This window comes from Myotis daubentonii, chromosome 4 (genome assembly GCF_963259705.1).
Source record: "Myotis daubentonii chromosome 4, mMyoDau2.1, whole genome shotgun sequence".
Classification (NCBI taxonomy): domain Eukaryota; kingdom Metazoa; phylum Chordata; class Mammalia; order Chiroptera; family Vespertilionidae; genus Myotis; species Myotis daubentonii.
In genome coordinates this window covers 104,746,582-104,765,657 of record NC_081843.1, presented here as the reverse complement: position 1 = coordinate 104,765,657, position 19,076 = coordinate 104,746,582, and the positions used below count along the sequence as shown (strand labels likewise).

Genomic DNA, 19,076 nt, shown 5'->3' with positions numbered 1-19,076 from the left:
TACAGAGAATATGAAGGCTTGGGGGATGGGTAGTGACGAAAGATAAAAAGCCAGGCCCACTGAAGGGAGTCAATGAGATGAGGCACATGGAACACGGACTGACATTCTAGAAAACAATGGAAAGTGGAAATGGGAAGAGTGAAGTAAGCGAGGTCACCAAGAATAGAAAAAGATGACAGAAAGTTGAACTTTATTTATAAGGAACTAAGAAAATCCCACAGAACTCCAGAGACAAAATAGTACCATCCGAGTTAGAGTGGACAATGATTCCCAGGGTTTGGTGGTTCATCCCCCCGAAGCCCCCTAAATTTAAGGAGTTCTCTAAGCTTGAGGGTGGGGTCTGGTCTACAAAGATAGGAGAAGTGAGACCACCAGCAGGAAGAGCTGACGGAGCAAGTACCAGCCAGGAGAATCTAGATTGCAACAACTGAAGAGAGAGCTAGTCCAAGCCTGACAATCATGATGGTGGTGGAAGGAGTAGAGGAAGGGATACACATGGGGTTTGGTGTAGTGGGAATAAGTTACTGCAACTGTGTGAATGTACAGAAAAAACAACACATGGTAGAGTCAAAAGGCAGCCTCTCAAGTGAAAATGGGAGGAATGCTTACTTCCCAGGAGAGAGAGTTGGCAGGTCCTGGCAGAAAAAAGCCTCCAGAAGTGCAGAACCAATCACACTAATGGTTTAGGTTCTCTTAATTTTCACAGAAAAGTGTAGCCAATGGGCCCTGTGGCTCAGTTGAGTGGGCATCCTCCTGTACACCATGAGGTTGCTGGCTTGCCTGGTCAGAGGCACATACCCAGGTTGCAGGCTCAATCCCCAGTAGAGAGAAGACTACAATGAAAGATGTTTCTGTCTTTCTCCCCGCCCATCCCATCTGCCTTTAGAAACAGGAGGCAGAGGGTATTATTTGTGAGTCTAAGTCAGTTAGCTTCTTACCCAGAGAGAGTCTGCTCAGAGGCAAAGCAGGAGGCAACTGATCAATGTTGTGCTCTCATATTGACATCCCCCCCTCTCTAAAATTCAATAAAATAGTCTTTAAAAAAGTATGAGTAGCCAATAGAACTGAAGAGTCATCATTCTTTTTCATCTTTTCCACTTTTGAGGCAAGAGGAAACATTAGGTTTTCCTCTTAAGAAGTCACATACAGTCTCCCAGGGCCCTGGTTCTGAGAGCTCAGGGTTCAGGTCATAGAAGAGAAGGACCTTCTAATTAAGAGACCTCTAGATAAAAGAGCCAAAACAAAATTGAGGATACAATAGATTAAAGGAATGTGACCTTAGGAAGCACGTGCAAATGTGTAGAGTTACAGTATGTAAAGCATCCCGACTGCTCAGAGATTACTAACATATGTGTTAGTGCATAAACTGTTCCAAGAGGAAATTGCCATTTATTTTAAGAACATATTTGGAAGCAGTAAGTCAAGAAAACTCAGAACATCAGAACTCTCAGCATGTGATTCAAAATCTCCATGTGCCGCTTCTCTCACTGTGGGTATAACGAGAAGTAGAAAACCACCTTCTGTTTCCAAGTGGATCCATTGACATTTAAAAGGGATCGACATCCTAGAGGTCTTGGCCCTAATTTCAGCTTTCAAAAACATAAACAAACAAGAAAAGGGTAGGGAGAGCAAAGGAAATAAGAGACCTTTGACTTTTAATAAGAAGTACAAGACTGAGCTACCATTTCCCCATAGCAAAATAAATCATAGTGCATAAAAACTTTCTCACGTTTGCCTGTAGCAGGCCACCTTTGAAAACACCCTGCCTGTTGTTATAGCTAAAAATCTATTTCAGGAGAACCTGAAAAGTGCATGTGGCATAGAACTTTCAAACAGTGTTAATCAATTCCATATCTGGCTGCATTTGAAGGCTGGCCACAACCTGCCTTCCTTTTCTTTCTCTTTCTCCCTCCACAGTGATTCAGAGGAAAAAGCTACGCCCTGGTTTTGTGAACATGTTACCCTCTGCAAGGGAGGCCAGAAGGAAAGCAGAAATGTGTAGGTTCTTCTGCCATCTATGTCTGGGTTTTTATTCACAAATCCACCCTGAGAGGCAAAGCCCTTGTAAACCCCTAACTCTGATGCTCTGCAATTTTAAGGAAGAAGTGCCCCTCTGGTCCCCTGGCTCTCTTACCCCAACTAACATGTTCTCCTAAGAGATGCAGCTCTTGTTACACTACTCTTTCTTGGTCACAAACGAAAATGGAAATTGAAGGTGGGTTACCTTGGAAACTCTGCTTGTTCAAGGATTCTTATTGATTTATGGATCAGGTACCTACACGATGGGCCAGCTGTTGATCCTCGTGGCTCTAGTCCTCTATGTGCAGCTGCCTTTTTACCAAATAACAAGCTAAACATTTTTGAACTTTTAAGGGCTCTCTTGGATCTCTTGTCTCTTAAATCACTGACAGTCACAGATGTATTTCATGATGCATTAAAAATTAAGATTCTAATTTTGCCCATGACTGCTTATTCTCATTTTGCATTTAAAAGCTAATTAATAACCCAGCAATATTTCTCCATAAATTATCCATTTTCCCACAAACTTAGTCTCTATGAAAAGAAATGCTTTTCATAAACCCATATAGACTAGATTCTCAACACTGTATCATGTTTCTTTTCATATTTCTTTGTGCTATAAATCATGTTCTGTTGTGGTTAGGTCCATGATAGCTTCTCACTGCATCCTCTGTTAAGCTGAACCAATCACAGCCCTGTCAGAACTATGTTTTCCTTGGTTCTCTGTGATTGTCCCTTCGCTGGGCCATACTGAAATAATGGAATCTTTCGTGGCACCACAGAATCTGTACATAAATTGGACAGAGAATAAAGAACTAAAACTCAACAACAACAAAATCAACCCAACCAGAAAATGAGCAAAGGACTTGAATAGACATTTCCAAAAAAGATATACAGATGGCCAATGTACAGATGCTGAACATCATTAATCCTTAGGGAAATGCAAATCAAAACCATAATGAGAAACCACTTTATAGCTACTGGAATGGCTATAAAACAAAAAAAAAGTAAAGTAACAAGGATTGCTGGTGAGAATGTGAAAAAAAACTGTTTCCCTTATATATTGCTGGTAGGAATGTAAAATGGTGCATCCACTGTGGAAAACAGTTTTGCAGTTCCTCAAAAATTAAACATAGAATTAACATATGACCCAGCAATTCTACTCTAAGATAAGTCTACACAAGAAATGAAGCAGGAACTGAACAGACACTCATATGCCAGAGTTTACTGCAGTGTTATTTACAATAAACAAAATGTGGAAATATCCCAAATGTCAACTAATCGGTAAATGGATAAATACAATATGGTATAGTCATACAGTCAAATATTATTCATCCATGAAAAAGGAAATATGCTTCTGACACATGCTACAACATGGATGAACATTGAAAACATTATGTTCAATGAAATAACCAAATAGAAGAGGGCAGATATCACATGATTCTATATGAAATACCTAGACTAGGCAAATGCATGAAGACAGAGCATAGATTAGAGGTTACCAGGGACTGCAAAGAAGGAGAAATAGAGAGTTATTGCTTAATAGTTTCAGAACTTCTGTTTGGGAGTATGAAAAAGTTTTAGAAATAGATGGTGACAAAGATAGCACAATACTCTCAATGCAAATTATGTCACTGAATTGTACACTTAAAAATTGTTAAGTGGCAAATTTTATTATATATATATATATATATATATATATATATATATATATATATATATTATGACAATAAAAGTTAAAAAGGAAATAAGAGCATATTCCTTGAAACTGGAAGAAGAAAGAGCAGAAAGCTTCCAAAATTGTTGCTGAAGTTATGGAAAGCGGAACATGTAAGTGTCAAGTAGTTATGTAGATAAGAAAATTCCCAGAAAAAGTAGTGGAGGTGCTTCCTGGTTTCTTCTTCCTGCTTACTGTTAAATGTGTGATAAAGAAAGAAATTGAGGGAAGAAATATTAAACAGAAGGAACCAGGGCCGAATAGTTTTGGCAATTCTGAGTCTCTCCCGAGGGCAAAAGATGCTAAAATCAAGAAAAAGCTTCTGAGCATGCCGGAAATGGCTGACAAAGTAAAAGGCTGAGGATGTGACTGTACAACCTTTTGTTAAAACCTCAGAAGGATCAAATGATCAGAGTAGTATTCAGCCACACAAAAAGGTCCTTTCAAGAGGTCAAGAGCAAGGACATGTCTCACAGATCCTGTCAATCACAAGTAAGCGAAAGGGTTTTGTCCCTCAGCCATTTTGGCAGGATTCCCAGGTAGAGCAGGGCCATCTCACAAACATCTATGGGTGCAGATTTATTTAGTGGAATCAACACCAAGGAAGTCCAGGGAAGACTCACAGAGTTTATTTCAGCAAAGTACCAGCTTGGATTGTAAGGGACATGGGAAGTACAATTTGAATGAGGCTCTAGAAAACCCAAAATTCTACTGGAAGAAAGCAGGCTGATGAAAGCACCCAGAAGCAAGCACATGCTATCTTTTAAAGGAAGGAAGACTCAGGAAGTGGAACTGAGAGCCCAGAAGGCAGAGCCATGAACTAGGGAAAATTATGGCCAGGCCTTGAAACTTAATTGAGCACACCCCTTGCCCCCAGCACCTCCCAATACCTGTCTGGCTAGCTTTCAGAATTTCTATGGAGCAGTGGTTACATTTCCCCCTTTTCAACAGAAATGTCCATAGCAGATACCCTCTGCCTGTCCCCCCATTGCATGTTGGGTACGTTGGTCACAGATAACTTATCTCTCATGTTGACAAGCTGAGAGGCACCACATGGAGGGAACTTTAATCACATTTGGGCCTGATTTACATGATAAAAGTTCTGGCATTTGGTGAAATGATTTAATGGCATAAAATGTTAGGGGTCCTTGGGAGTGGGTAAGATGCATTTTGCATGTTGAAGGGATGTGAATGACTGAGGGACTGGTAATCTACAGACTATGTCAGAAACTCTCAGGTGACTGCAATGATCCCTGAGTTCTGGTATCCATGTCCTGTGTAAGCTCCCCTCTTGAATGCAGACAGGAAATGTGACTTACTTCCAACCAAGGGAATATGCAAGCTGATGGCATGTCAACTTGTGGTGATGTTATATAAGAGTGTATATACCCTTGGGTCCCCTGACTCTCCCATCCCATCTTGCAAGGAGATACTCCTCCTTACTACATTTGAGGAAGAAAGTGACCATGATGAGGAGGCTTATTTGGCAAATAATTGAGGGCAGACTCTGGCTAACAACTAATAAGAAACCAAAGTCCTCAGTTTGAAAGCCCATGAGGAACTGAATGCTCACAATAACCACCGTGATCTTGGAAGTAAATCCTTCCCTACTTGAGCCTAAGATGAGATCGCATCTCTGGCCCAGCAGAGAACCCAGGTAAGTCATAATGAATTGCCTGGTGACTGAGGCTGAGAAATTAAAAAAAAATGTATGTGGTTTTTTAAGCCTTGAAGTTTTTGGAACTGTTGTTACCGAGCAGGAGAAAACTAATACCGATCATGACATTTGCCTTTGGAGAATATTCACACAAATGGCCATGGCTTCATCCTTATTGGTGGCTTCTTTGGAAGTCAAGTTTCTACACAGTTCCTGGAACTTGTGAAAATCATTTCTGGGTAATTTAGAACAGATAAACGAAGTGTCCATATCTTTTAGAATACATGTAAAAAAATAAGTTAGATATTTTCTTTATCTATTACTTCAGAAAAAGTGATATGAATATTTCTGAGATTTTTGTTGCAATAAAATTCCCATTGATTTATTCCCCATATGGGAGATTTTGTCTCAAGTGAAAAATCATTACCGCTAAGCCTGGATTTAACATAGGGACATGTCTGGGGAGAATCGGTCTGTTGGCTGCAGTCTCTCAGAAGTTCTTTAGGGTTGTTGGAGTTTAAATACACATAGCATCACTGTTTCTATGGTTGTGGATACTTATTCCTTTGGCCTTTTGTTCCTTCTAATGGAGACCAGGTTTCCTTTAATCTTCAGTTTAATTCTAAAATGTCTGTAATGGATAGTATTCCTTTATATTACTTAGGTGGGGAGACCTCCAACCGCCTACAGAATATGGCAAACCTAAGAACCATTTGCTTGTGAAGACCAAGAAAGAAATATCATGTTCTTGGTTTTTCTGGTTTTCATTAACCTCTTGCTAAGCCACTAGAAAGGCTATTCAATAGGAAGGCTTCAGTTTTATAAAAATCTTACATAGTCCCTATTCTTCACACCCATCCATTTAGCCCAAATGAGCATTTCTTCTGGAAAAAAAAAAAGAACATTTGAATGTAAGTCCTCCAAACACTATCCATTCTGATCTTTTTCTAAAAGCAAAGTTTTAAGAACAATCGTAAATGGGTACTGAACATACATATATGTTTACCAGAGTTAAACAGCTTCTTGCTTCCTGGTTGCTTAGCCCAGGAAAGGTGACCACAGGTGTGGGATGTGTGGAGGTGCCGTGATTCTAACAGTAGCTTCACACAGATGAAGGTGGCTTTACCTGAGTGGACTGTGTTCTATGACAATATATAGCATTTTAAAATGGAATTTATTGGGGTGACATTAGTTCACAAAACCATACAGGTTTCAAGTGTACAACTCAATAAAATATCATCTGAACACTGTATCATGTACCCATTGCCCCAAGCAAAGTCTTTCCATCCCCATATGATCCCCCTTTGCCCACCTCCACTTACCCTTCTACCCCCTTTTCCCTCTGGCTATTACCACACTGTGGTCTGTGTCTATGTGTTGTGTGTGTGTGTGTGTGTGTGTGTGTGTTTTGCTTAATCCCTTCACTTTCTTTCATCCAGTCCCCTAACCACCCTTCCCTATGACAGCTGTCAAGCTGTCATTCTATTCCAGGTATTTATACCTCTGTTTCTATTTTTGTTAGTCAGGTTATTTTTTTCATTAGATTCCATATATATGTGAGATCATATAGTATTTGTCTTTCTCTGACTGGCTTACTATCAACCAAATTTTTAAAAAATATATATTTTATTGATTTTTTACAGAGAGGAAGGGAGAGAGATAGAGAGTTAGAAACATCGATGAGAGAGAAACATCGATCAGCTGCCTCCTGCACATCTCCTACTGGGGATGTGCCCACAACCCAGGTACCTGCCCTTGACCGGAATCAAACCCGGGACCTTTCAGTCCACAGGCCGACGCTCTATCCACTGAGCCAAACCGGTTTCGGCAACTATCAACCAAATTTAAATCTTACCGGCCTTAGAAATAGCAGGGAGACTGCTCTCCCATAATCAGATTTCTCACCAACTAATGTTAGCTCAGAAATGATATACTTTCCCAAGAGTATCTTGGGGGAACTACTTAAAAAATGACCAACCCTGCATTGCAGAAATCAGCTTTCATGTTCCTCTGAGTTGAAAGGAATAAAATCTTAATTGGTAATTTAGGAACACAGTGAAGAAAGAAAATATGATTTTGTCTGGTTGTTTTGAGGTTGTAATAAATATATAGTAGAGGATTATCTGTATAGTAAGACTTTATGTAAGTATAATATATAAATATTACATTGTCTATATAAATATTTACCGCATAACAAATGACTGCACACAGTATTTTATGAGGCTCCCAGTGAATCCATATCACTAGATACAAGCCTTACTACATTTTAATTAAAAGGTATTGAAAGTCATTTTCTTTCACATGGGACTAATACAATAAGTTTATGGGAGTATGGCAGAGTAAGAACCCTGAAAGTGATGTGAAAATTACCTACTTGGATATTCTCCAACGACCATAAACGGAAATGTACTTTAAATATGCAAGAGAGAGTGAAATACCACAACTGTAGATTTTATGAGGCCAAAATCAAATGTCTGATTCTATAAAAACCAACAAACTGTTAAATGCAAGACTGAACTGAAATGTCCCCAGGACATGCTGAAAGCTTAAAATACACACAGGAAAGACTGTCTCACCCTGGGTCCTACCGTAGCTGCCACGAAGGTATCCGTTAATAGAAGAGTGTGTACTAGTTACAGATATAACCAAAACCTTGACTATGTCCCCACCTATGCTCCAGCTGCTTAGTGTAGTTCTGATGGAGAACTTCACTTCATCTGGCCAGTACATCTGGACCCAGGACCGCCTTTGCTCCTACATGGAACTGTAGGTTTTGAGACTGGGACAGCTGGATTCCAACAAACTCAAGCTTTCTCCAGCAAACTCACTTGCTGAGCCCCCAGGGAGCCCAGCACAGACAGGGGCAGGGTGCCCACTGTCCCTGGAGCTCCACCCTGTTGGGAATTGCTCAGTGGAGAGAACCACACAGGGACCACAGCAGCCCAGGGAAGCTGTCAACACGAGGCTTTGGTCAACATTTAAGGATGTCAGGAAAAGCAGAGGACAGTTCAGCTCAACAGAAAGGGATGCTACAGATAAGCTAAGCTGGATCCAAAACTAAAGCCACAGGGAACCGACCGCACCAGAATGACAGTAAGTGTGAGGACAGCGATGCTGGGCAGAGCGGTCCCTACCTTTCCTCTCGGTTCTGTCCCACGCACACCCTGCCCCCGTGCCGGGGCGTGGGGTTGCTGCAGGACCGCTGGCGCACCTGGAAGCCGATCCCACAGGTGGTGCTGCAGGGAGACCAGGAGGTCCAGGGGGTCCAGCCTCCATTCCTGGGGGGAAGAAGCAATGCGGTCACTGAGTCACACTGGCTCAGAGTCCATCCCCGTCTGCACCCACCTCCCAATACAGCTGCTCCCCCACATGGACCACGGATTACGGGGTGGGAGGAGAAAGGGAACCGGGGCCATGGGACTGAAGGTACTGCATCCTGGGGATCTGTTACTGTGAGATTTTTCTCCCTGGTATCAGATGTCAGAGTCCGGGTAAGAAATTTAAGAGTGACATTTTAAGCGCACTATAAAGAATTCAAAATGGGCTGTATTAGAAACTATTAAGAAACTTTAACTTTGAAAAAGTAAATCTAAAAAGCAATGTTAATTCATTGAAAAGCAATTAGAGATGAATCCCCTAAATTCTAGAATGTATACTTTCACTTGACTTGTGCTATTTCAGTTATAATTTAAAGTACACATATAAACAAAATAATTATCTAAACCTATACATAATGCTTACTTTTAAGATCAACGAAAATCAGTAATTCTCTTGGTAGCATTCATATTGATATAGGACACAGTAACATTTAAAACAAACTTTATTAAAAATGAATGAAGGCTATTTTAAATTCAGATTCTTGGCTATTTTCTTATAATTTGACAAAAATATAGAATATAAAGACTGCAAATTGTGTTTATCTGAATTGTGTTTTTTATTTATATATGGATAGGCAATAAGGTAGATATAGTAAAAGATAAAAATAAAATGAACCACTTTTATAAAATATAAAATTCTACTGTGGTCATGGTGCCATAGGTGCCAGGCACGGAGGAAATAATTGAGTATAGCTGTAAAAGAAAATCAAACCAACAGCAACAACAGAACACTAAGCAGAAGACTTGGAACCTACTCAATGGATCAAGCTGTTTGAGCACACCTCTGGGTTACCCAGCATTGAATCTTACAGAGCTGGGCATTGGACGCTCAGATATTCTATAGAGCAGAGAGCCTTTGGACTTGGATTTGGCTTCTCTCTCAGCTACTGCCACATAGCAGCGGACAGATTCCACACAGGTGCCCTGAGGACTGAGCTTGCCTTCTTCCAGCTGCTGAAAGGCTTGGTGGCTATTGCTCAGCTGAGAGGATCTAGCCCACCATGGGTCGTCTAACCCATCAAGGGTCGTCCCAACTACGGATTTCCCCCGAGAACAGTTAAGTCCTTTATTGGTCCTGAGCACAAATCTCATGTCACAGCGGCACTCCTGACCATCTCAGGAAAAACACAGGTTTTGTTCCTGAAGTTCCATAAGGGAAGGCATAGGTTAGACAACTGGAAGGCTGCAGAGACTCAATGCATTTAGATGACAAACTCCTGTCAAGGCTCGTGGCTTTCCCTTGATCTCCAACCTTTTATATTTTTTAATCAATCAATCATCTTTCCCTTTCCCCCTCCCTCCATTCCCTCTCTCCCTCCCTGATAAGAATTAGAATTCAGAAGTGACATAATATCATAAGGATGTACATTCAAATGTTCATTTTAATGATAAAATAAAACCATATTTCCCCAATCAATAGTAAGTCTGACTTGGCCCTGGTTTGACAGTAAAGTCTGGCTTAACTAATTAATTTATATTGTGGATTTCTTTCATAAATTGAATTTCTTTAATCCTGCTGCTCCAAGGTTTTGAGAAAACATATTTAAATGTGATGAGATAAAGCATATAACCAAAAATATTATACCTGTAAAATGTATTAAATTAGCAACATTTTGAATTTTCAAACACTTTTTGAGTGTGTTGGGTTAAACAAGGTGCCTATACATAAGAATAACAGATTGAATTTAGAATCATTTGAATGGTCATCTTAAAGGCTCTTTGATGTACTTTGCACAAATTGAAAAGTATTTGACTGTACTGACTAAGCAAAAAATTCCATTTGCAAATTAGGTGGTTTCCAGTGTTGTACTTCCAATAAAATCAAAGGCCAGCATAAACAGTTTATTAACTAATACAGGACATTACAAAAGTATTTGATGTTAGCTTATCACGATTTTGGCAGATAATTTTGAAAAAAACCCAGGGAAGTGAGTGACAGTGCTGACCTTACATTTCCAACCACTTATGTAAGTAAGATCCATCCAAACTTAGAAGTAGAAAAATAAAACATAAAGATGGAATTGGTGTAAAGCCCTGTCCGATTCACGTGCATTCATGCCTGAATAGGAACAATAATTGGGAATTAAAACCAATGGCATTAAGGAATGGAATTCCAATAAAATCTCATTTTTCAATGTGAAGTAATTATTAGTTAAAATGTGCAATATCCATGATAACAGAGTGCCTTCTCCTGGTTCACCTAGGAGGTTGGCTGACCAGCTGCCAGAGCATCACATCTGCATTGTGTGAACCTCTCCTAGGTGTGCATGTTAGCAGGCCTGAGGGACAGGGACCTGGGGCCCCCTGTTTACAAGAACAGCCATATCACAGTTTCATGCGTCTACCTAACTTTGATCTGAGACTTGCTTTTATTCTCAGGAACCACCTAATGGCAAGGTTAGAAGGGCGGGGCCTACAACTCTCCCCTGTAACCACTGGGGGTCACTGATGCTGTCAACAGAAAGAGACAGTTGTGAAGAGCCAAGTGGATTGGCCAGCCCATAACAAATGGACCGGACCAGACCGTGTTGTCTAATAAGGGACAACTAGTCTAATATTCCAGAAAAAGACTGTCATTGACATGGACGTTTTCCTCAAACAAGCCAATAATATTGTGCACATGAGCAATGTTTTTCTTAATCTAATGAGGGAAGCAAGAACAGGATCAGATTTATAATCTACTTTAGAGTTTAAAATCTCCTTCCATAGAAAACGCAGTTTTGAAGTGGTAAGTGTCTCTGTCTTTTTCTGCCTTTATCTTGAAGCGGGAAGATACACATTAGGAATGATTTCCCAAACTCCTCTGCAGTCAGAGTTCACACGTGAAAGCAGGCCTGAGTGTTGGGAGCCACGCACCTGGAGCAGTTGGTGATCTCCATGCGGGGGCCTGTGCACTGCCAGCCGCCACACTGGGGGGCCGGGCTGTCACAAGCGCGGGTGCGACAGAGGCAGGTTCCCACGGCGCTGCCATCCGTGTGCGTGCAGGGCGTCCACGGGGACCACGCACCAAAGTGCCCATCCACTGTGAGATTCCTCCTCTAGGAAGCAGATACAAGAAGGATGTCAGAAAGGGTTAAGGCTGCAAACATAAAGAAAACATAAAAACTCTTACAAGACAATCAGAACCCATTTAGAATATTTTATATTATAATCAAAATGGATGAACGGGGGGAATAATTCAAAGTAAAGCATCAGAAGTCATCGGTGAGGATGATGATGGAGGCAGTGGGGGAGGGGAAAGAAGGCAGAAGAGGAGAAGAAGGAAATGGAGGAGGAAAAGAAGAGAGAGGAGCAGAAGGAGGGGAGGGAATTTTCAGGGTGCTAATAGCTTGACCATCAGGTGATAGCAGAATTATCCACTAACATGAGAAGACCAAGGAACAAGAAGAATTGCAGTGAAAAACCACAGATGTACAATTCTGCTGCATTTGTATATAGATTGGCCCCCCTGGCTGGGGCGTATCCTGTTCAAGGGCATGGCTTCTAGGGCCCATACAACCCTGGCATGGATGCCTCCTCTCCCCAGGAGGCACAAAGGATGTGGACAGTATTCATGCATAAAGCCCAGGTAGATTCTTGTTAAGTGACATTACAGGTCATGCAGGACATATGTACATATTTTTCGAATCATGCTAGATATGGCGATTTAGATCTTGCTCAAGCAGTTCAAATCTATTAAACTGAGAACAATGTTTCAATCACATTTATATAAAGAAACAGAACTGTAGCCAATAGTTAGTCAACTATTGCCCTATCTCCTGGACAACAGAAATTTATGAACATTTTTAAATAGGGACTGTGAGGTGGAAAAATGGGTCTTAAGTTGCTAAGTGCCTGGGAAGGTTCTGGGGTCCCATTGGCAACTTGATCTCTCTGGAGAGCAGAGTTTCTAAGCAGCAAATGGCAGCCTACGCCTGAGGCGTGGCTGGAAAACTAACTCAGCTGCTGTTTGTCCAAGGTTTGTGAAGACTTACAAGGTAGGTTCCCCAGAGGGTGTGGTATCAATCTCAGCACATTCATCACCCCTCTAACCTTGAGCTCCATGGAACAGGACCTCCTCTCATTACTCAACTGGATATAAGATGCACTGGTCTCATTCAAAAATCCCTCAGCTTATAAAGCTTAATGTCATTGGGCTAAATATACGTAGATAAACAAAGAAATGTACTTTGCTGATTAAAATATTTTATGTATGTTTACATTTCTGAAATCAGTTGTCATCTTGCAATCTATGGAGGCATTTTTTTTTTCTTTAAAATAGTAGTATACTTCATGATCAATGACATATCAGAAATGATGAAATATGGTAGATTTGGCGAGTAAAATTAAGCTTTTCTTCCACTTCAGTCAAAACTAAAAAATAACATAAAAGCAAATTACATTTTTAATAGACTTTCAAAATACCTCTCTAAGACTGCTCTAAATAAATGTTAATAATTTTCATCTAGTTCATTTCTTTCTAAGAAATAGATTGTTTGAAAAGAATACATAATTAAAATAGTAGTTGGGTTATTCAAAACTTCTCATTTTTCTACATGGTAGCCTTCATATATGAGAAAATACATTGTTTCATTTCCTGGTTATTGCTCAGTGACATAATTTATTCTCTGTTGTTAGACGCTTTCCATATTGTTAACTTATTAAAAGTGTATCTTGAATATGACATATTATATAGGGTGAGGTGATAGGGATGGTTTTATATAAGAAAATCACCTCAAACAAGAAAAAAGGACCTTGTTATGTGTTTTCTGGACAGTGAATCAGCGATTACATCTCAGGTATAATTTTACAACAGAGGAGGTGGAGGGACAGCTCCAACCCCAGGGCAGATGTACATCACCCTCCTCCTTTCCTGAGTTTAAAACAAAAATGTTCCTCTCAGTAGCACTGACAACTTTAGTAACAACCCTCTGGTCATTTCTCAAATGTTGGATCAACTCCATTTCTTTTTATGTTGTTGCTTTTCAATTGATTTCAGAGAGAGGAAGGGGGAGAGAGAGAGAGAAACATCAATGATGAGAGAGAATCATTGATAGGCTGCCTCCTGCACTCCCCCTACTGGGGATCAAGCTCACAACCCGGGCATGTGACCTGATTGGGAATGGAAATATGATCTCCTGGTTCATGACTCGACACACAACTACTGAGCCACATCAGCTGGGCTCATCTCTGTTTTCTTACTGTAGAAATATACCGGACACATATTTGTCATAAACCAAGTGGCAGCATGTGTATTTTCCATTTCACAAGTAAGCATGCCTCAGATATTTAATAAAACCACCATGAGTCCCAGACCGATGGCCTTATTGCTTAAGAAGAACTGCTATTGCCCTTGCCGGTTTTGCTCAGTGGTTAGAGCACTGGCCCTCAGACTGTAGGATATGTGTTTGATTCTGGTCAAGGGCATGTACCTCGGTTGCAGTTTGGGCAAGTGTGGGAGGCAACCAATGGGTGTGTCTCTCTCACGTTAGTGGTTCTCCCTTTCTGCATCTCCCCCTTCCTTTAACTCTCTCTTAAAAAAAGAAAAATCAATGGAAAAAATATCCTGTGGTCAGGATTAACAACAGCAACAAAAGAACTGCTATCATTAAAATGTCAAGGTCAAATATCTAGAAGAAGGTGTGCTGATTCTTGTAAAGTATACATAGTACATTAGAATGGCATTTCAGAGAATCCGTGTTGCTTTCTTTGACCCTTGGTGGGTGGCTCATTTGGTTGGAGCATCGTCTCAAGCACTGAAAGGTCGCAGGTTCGACTCCTGGTCAGGTTACACAGCTAGGTTGCAGGTTTGATGTCTGATCGTGGTGCTTATGGGAGGCAACAGATCGATGTTTTTCCCTCACATTGATGTTTCTCCCTCTCTCCCTCTCTCTCTAAAATCAATAAAAACATAATCTCAGTGAGGATTTTAAAAAAAGGAAGGTGAACACCATTGTGCTTCTTGAGCGTTGTTCAGAAATGAAAAGGGACTTCTTTCAAGAAACACTGCAGAAAAAGTTGCTTCTAAAATCAGAGATCTGAAGCTATCACCCAAAGGACTATCAGCTAACCCTCTTGCAAAGATCTGCTTGAAGCCCAGATGAGGTTATACATTCATCTCGTGCCAACACTTGGGGAAGGACACTGGTTTTCATAGCCCTGGCCTTCGACTTGTCACTCTGTCTGTTTTCCCACTTACAAATGGAAGGACAGTCTTAATGCACACAGGTTTAGATAAGAGACTTAGCAAGTTCCTTGACAGGATGCAGACCCTAAGTTCACATGCCTCAGGCAGTTCTGTATTGAAGCAACAGCACTGATTTCAAATAACGAATGTGGCGCTTCTCTTCTCAGCCCTGTCTCACAGAGGAATGCCAGAGCTGACAGTCACAGAGAACAGCGGTTACTTGACAGCAAAGTAACTTAATAAATTTGCAAATGTGTGGAAGCTAATAGCTGTTAATCATATTCCCTGAGAGAGAAAAAAGGCAAATGAAAAAAAGCAGCTGGTTCTTAGAAGTGAGGACCCAAGTAAATATACTGGCGATAGAAAATGTGGAATCGGTTTTCTTGGATTCAGAGTCTGACTCCAAATGCAAGTGAGCTGCTCTTCATTCTGCAGAATTCACTGTGGGAATGTACATTAGGCTGTCTCTCCCAGACCTTGCTGTGACCCTGAGCAGGATCTACAAGACTGTCCCACATGGGGCTCTATGGTAATAGCCTTTAGTTCATTCTTTTAAAGGCTCTACTTATCTTGGCTTCTGGAACTATACCTCCCAAGGGAAATTGATGGGTGTGGAAGGTACTATTTTATTAATGCTACAAAGGGTACAATGGTTCACACCAAACTCTGGAGATAAAAATCCAAGACTAAAATGGAGATATTACACCCCATTTTTCAAACCACCACTGTTTCCTCTAAGATACTTCTCATCAAAACAGACAAAAAGCTAATGCCAGTATCCCATGTGGCTCTCATGCAAGGGGAGAGCTGAATAAGTTAAGAGAACACAGAGAGGGTGTGCAGGAAAGGGTCTAAGATAAAAATGCATGGACGTCATTAAAGGGCTGGTTAGTGACTGAGGACAGTGGGGTGATTGAGGACAGGATGCTCAGAGGCCCGAGAGCGCAGACACTTACAGGACAGGTGGAGAGGGGCTGCTCCCACTGAGTCATGCTCAGGCTCTCCTCCAGGCTGGTGCACTTCTTCATCACCACATCCCAGCCACAGTAAGGGTCCTGGGCCCCGATGCAGGCACTGCAAACACACACCCAAGGATCAACAGAGAGGCAGCTTAACTAAACAAAGATGCAGACTAAGGCAAGCCTAACTCTTCTAACTTCACATGGGAACTAGTTATGCAAAACAAAGTTTCAGTCTGCACATGAGAGAACATAGCTATCTGTACACACTTGCAAGTATCCAACTAAAATTAAATAACTGATTTTCATTGAAACACCTGTATTTTTTTCTAAGATAGAGGGCAGACAACGAAATGACTATCTGTACCAATGTGAGCCTTTTGGTGTTATCAACAGAGCTAAAGTTGGAATTTTGCAATGCTCAAAAACACTAGTTGTTGTTATCACCACCACCATCATTGCCATGACCACCAGCATCCCCTTAATAATAGGTATTCTTTGTTGAAAACCTACTGTGATATGTCAAATTATTCCATTTAGACACAAACAACTTTTATAGGGAGGTATTATTGTTATCATTTTTATGATCACCATAATCATCATCACCACCACTATCTTTATCATCATCACTATCATCAACACCTTAGTAAAAGACATTATTTGTTGAACACCTATTGTGGTATAACAGGTTCTTATATCATTTAGACACCTAAAAAACTCCAACAAGGGAGGTATTGATGAAACAGCGAAGAAAACAGACACAAAATTTATAAAATTGGCCCAAGGACAAGCAAATACACTCCAAACCCTGCAATGTGGTTAGTTCAAATTTAATAAAATGAGTATGTTTTCCTTTTCAGTACTATGGCTTAAAATGAATACAAAATATCAGTTTAATAATAGTTTAATATAGCTGTCTACAATATTCTACATATTATTCAGAAGTATTGTAGACAGTGGATATTTTATTTTGACTTTGCTCCAATGACGGAGTTCATGCACAACCTGGCAAAAACAGGCATAATCACTGTACTTAGAGAACTTAGTTTTTAGTAAAGGGGAAAAAAACACTAAACAATTATGCGATAAATACCACAGCCAATTGCAAAGAAGAAACCACAGGAAAACAAAGTCAAACTGCTCTTGTACATGTGCTCTGCTCCTAGGAAACTGAGCAAAACTGCTGGCTGCCTAATGCAGAGCTAAGGAGAGCTAAGAACCTACACTATTGGAAGGACTATGGAATATTTTTAGTACACCTTCTTCTTAAAAACATAGTCTCCATTGTAATAACAATTTATAATATAATATGATTAAATAATCTATATATATAAAACCCTAATATGCAAATACACTGAATGGTGGAACAGCCAAACAACCAGTCACTATGACATTCACTGACCACTAGGGGGCGTGTGTGGACTATGGAAGGCATTGGCAGCAGGCAGCAGAGTGAGGAACATGGCGGGCATCAGCTGCGGCAGGATGGTGGAGCAGGCGAGCAGGGGCGCCAGACCAAGGCAGGGCACCAGTTGCTGTCATCAAGGCTAGCCTCTGGTGGTTACTGAAAATTCTTTGCTCCTGTGGGCTGTGGTCCTGCCTGCCGCTCACACCTGCTGCTGGCACCCAGCACCAGCTTCAATCACTCAGTGCTGTCAGTGGGTGCGAGCGGCAGCTGCTGGCCCCGATCACCCCTCAGGGCTTCACCTCCCCCTGCACCTGAGGGGTGATCGGAGCAGCAGCCACCACTCGCACCTGCTGATGGTGTCGGCCCCAATTGCTCCGTGCTGGGAGCGGAGCTGCTGGCAGAGAGGGGACCTGGGGCTGCAGTGGGAGGGGCCAGGCAGGGGCATGAAGGATGGGCGGAGACCCGCCCCTGTGCACACCACAGGCTCAGGGCCCACAGTTCCTTGCAAGGTGCATGAATTTGTGCACTGGGGCCCTAGTATAAATAATAATATGAATACATTAACATTTTGGCCAAAGAGGAAAAGAAAAAAAATATTAAAGCACCCCAACCATGGTTGTAGGGGAAGAGAGTGGGCATAGCAGAGGCAAGGGCAGCCGTGGCATCTCTACAAGATGGCACTTATATTTTATTTGCTTTTATTGTCCACCTGGATCAAGATGTATGTTTGTATCATTGCCAGAGGTGGATTTACAATGAAGCCAAAGCAGCTTTATTTCCTGAAGTTTTTATTTCTTCAGTTCATGAGGCCCTTTAAGGCACCGCAATTAAACCCAGTCATTTCGCACTTATAATTTGATATTCTTTTCTTTAGTGAGAACCGTCCCCAAATGGTATAAGCTTCAGGCCCCACAACACCTACATTTCTCCCTATTACAGAACATCAGCATGCCTTCTGTTCCTGAATCCACAAGTCAAGCGCACCTTCTACACATTTTATCCATTCCTCTTCCAGCCTCCCCTGGGCCCGGGGATTTACTGTGACTTTGCTAGAAGACACTGGGTTCCAGCCCCGGCCCACCTTAGACCCCTATGCAAGGCGCTCTTCACAATCGTAATGAGCCTGGTGATGAATGCACTTTGTCTTTCCCCCTTCTACTTTTTAAACAGTTGTAATGTTGACATACACATAATGGGTTCCTTTTTCCAATTACTATCACGTCACAGATGTCTTCATAGCCATCATTTAATGGCTTCAGAATAACCCACTGAGCAAATAATTGACTGAATATGTATATCATAACTTGTTGATTCATTCCCTCACTATTGGAAATTTGGGACTGGAACACTGGGAGTGATTCCAAGACAACTGTAAAAGTAATTGGACAGGGATGTCAGGCTCAGCGATTAGGTCCTCATGGAGTCCATCTGAGATCAGCTGTAATGATAAATTGATCTGGGGATAAACTCTAAGGTAACTCCAAGGCCCGTTGGCTCAAATCAACAATAGATATTCTGGAGATTTTATTTATGCCAGAATTTCTCATTAGATTCTGAGCCCCATGACAGGGTCAGGGCTGCCTCATTTGTCATCATCCACTCAGGGCCTGGCTTGGTGCTTGGCACATATTAAGTTCAATAAATATACTAGCAATGAGTTAACTAAGGAAAACGGACAGTCTTCAGAGGCCACACCAATGCCAACACAAACAAAAACTCAAGACGTTGAGATTTGAAAAATATTAAATTCATATGAAAGGGAGAATAGTTGGT

General features: G+C 41.2%; 1 protein-coding gene across 3 annotated transcripts in view; it reads right to left on the bottom strand.

Annotated features, from left to right (window-relative positions):
* SEMA5A (semaphorin 5A) overlaps positions 1–19,076 on the bottom strand; it is a 397,867-nt gene that overhangs the window by 39,520 nt on the left and 339,271 nt on the right. For all 3 annotated transcript variants that reach the window (XM_059694805.1, XM_059694804.1, XM_059694806.1), the window contains 3 exons: positions 15,893–16,010; positions 11,627–11,808; positions 8,528–8,671 (listed from right to left, as the gene is read on the bottom strand). In XM_059694805.1, coding sequence (XP_059550788.1) covers positions 8,528–8,671; positions 11,627–11,808; positions 15,893–16,010 — 444 coding nt within the window. The remainder of the gene's footprint in view (positions 1–8,527; positions 8,672–11,626; positions 11,809–15,892; positions 16,011–19,076) is intronic.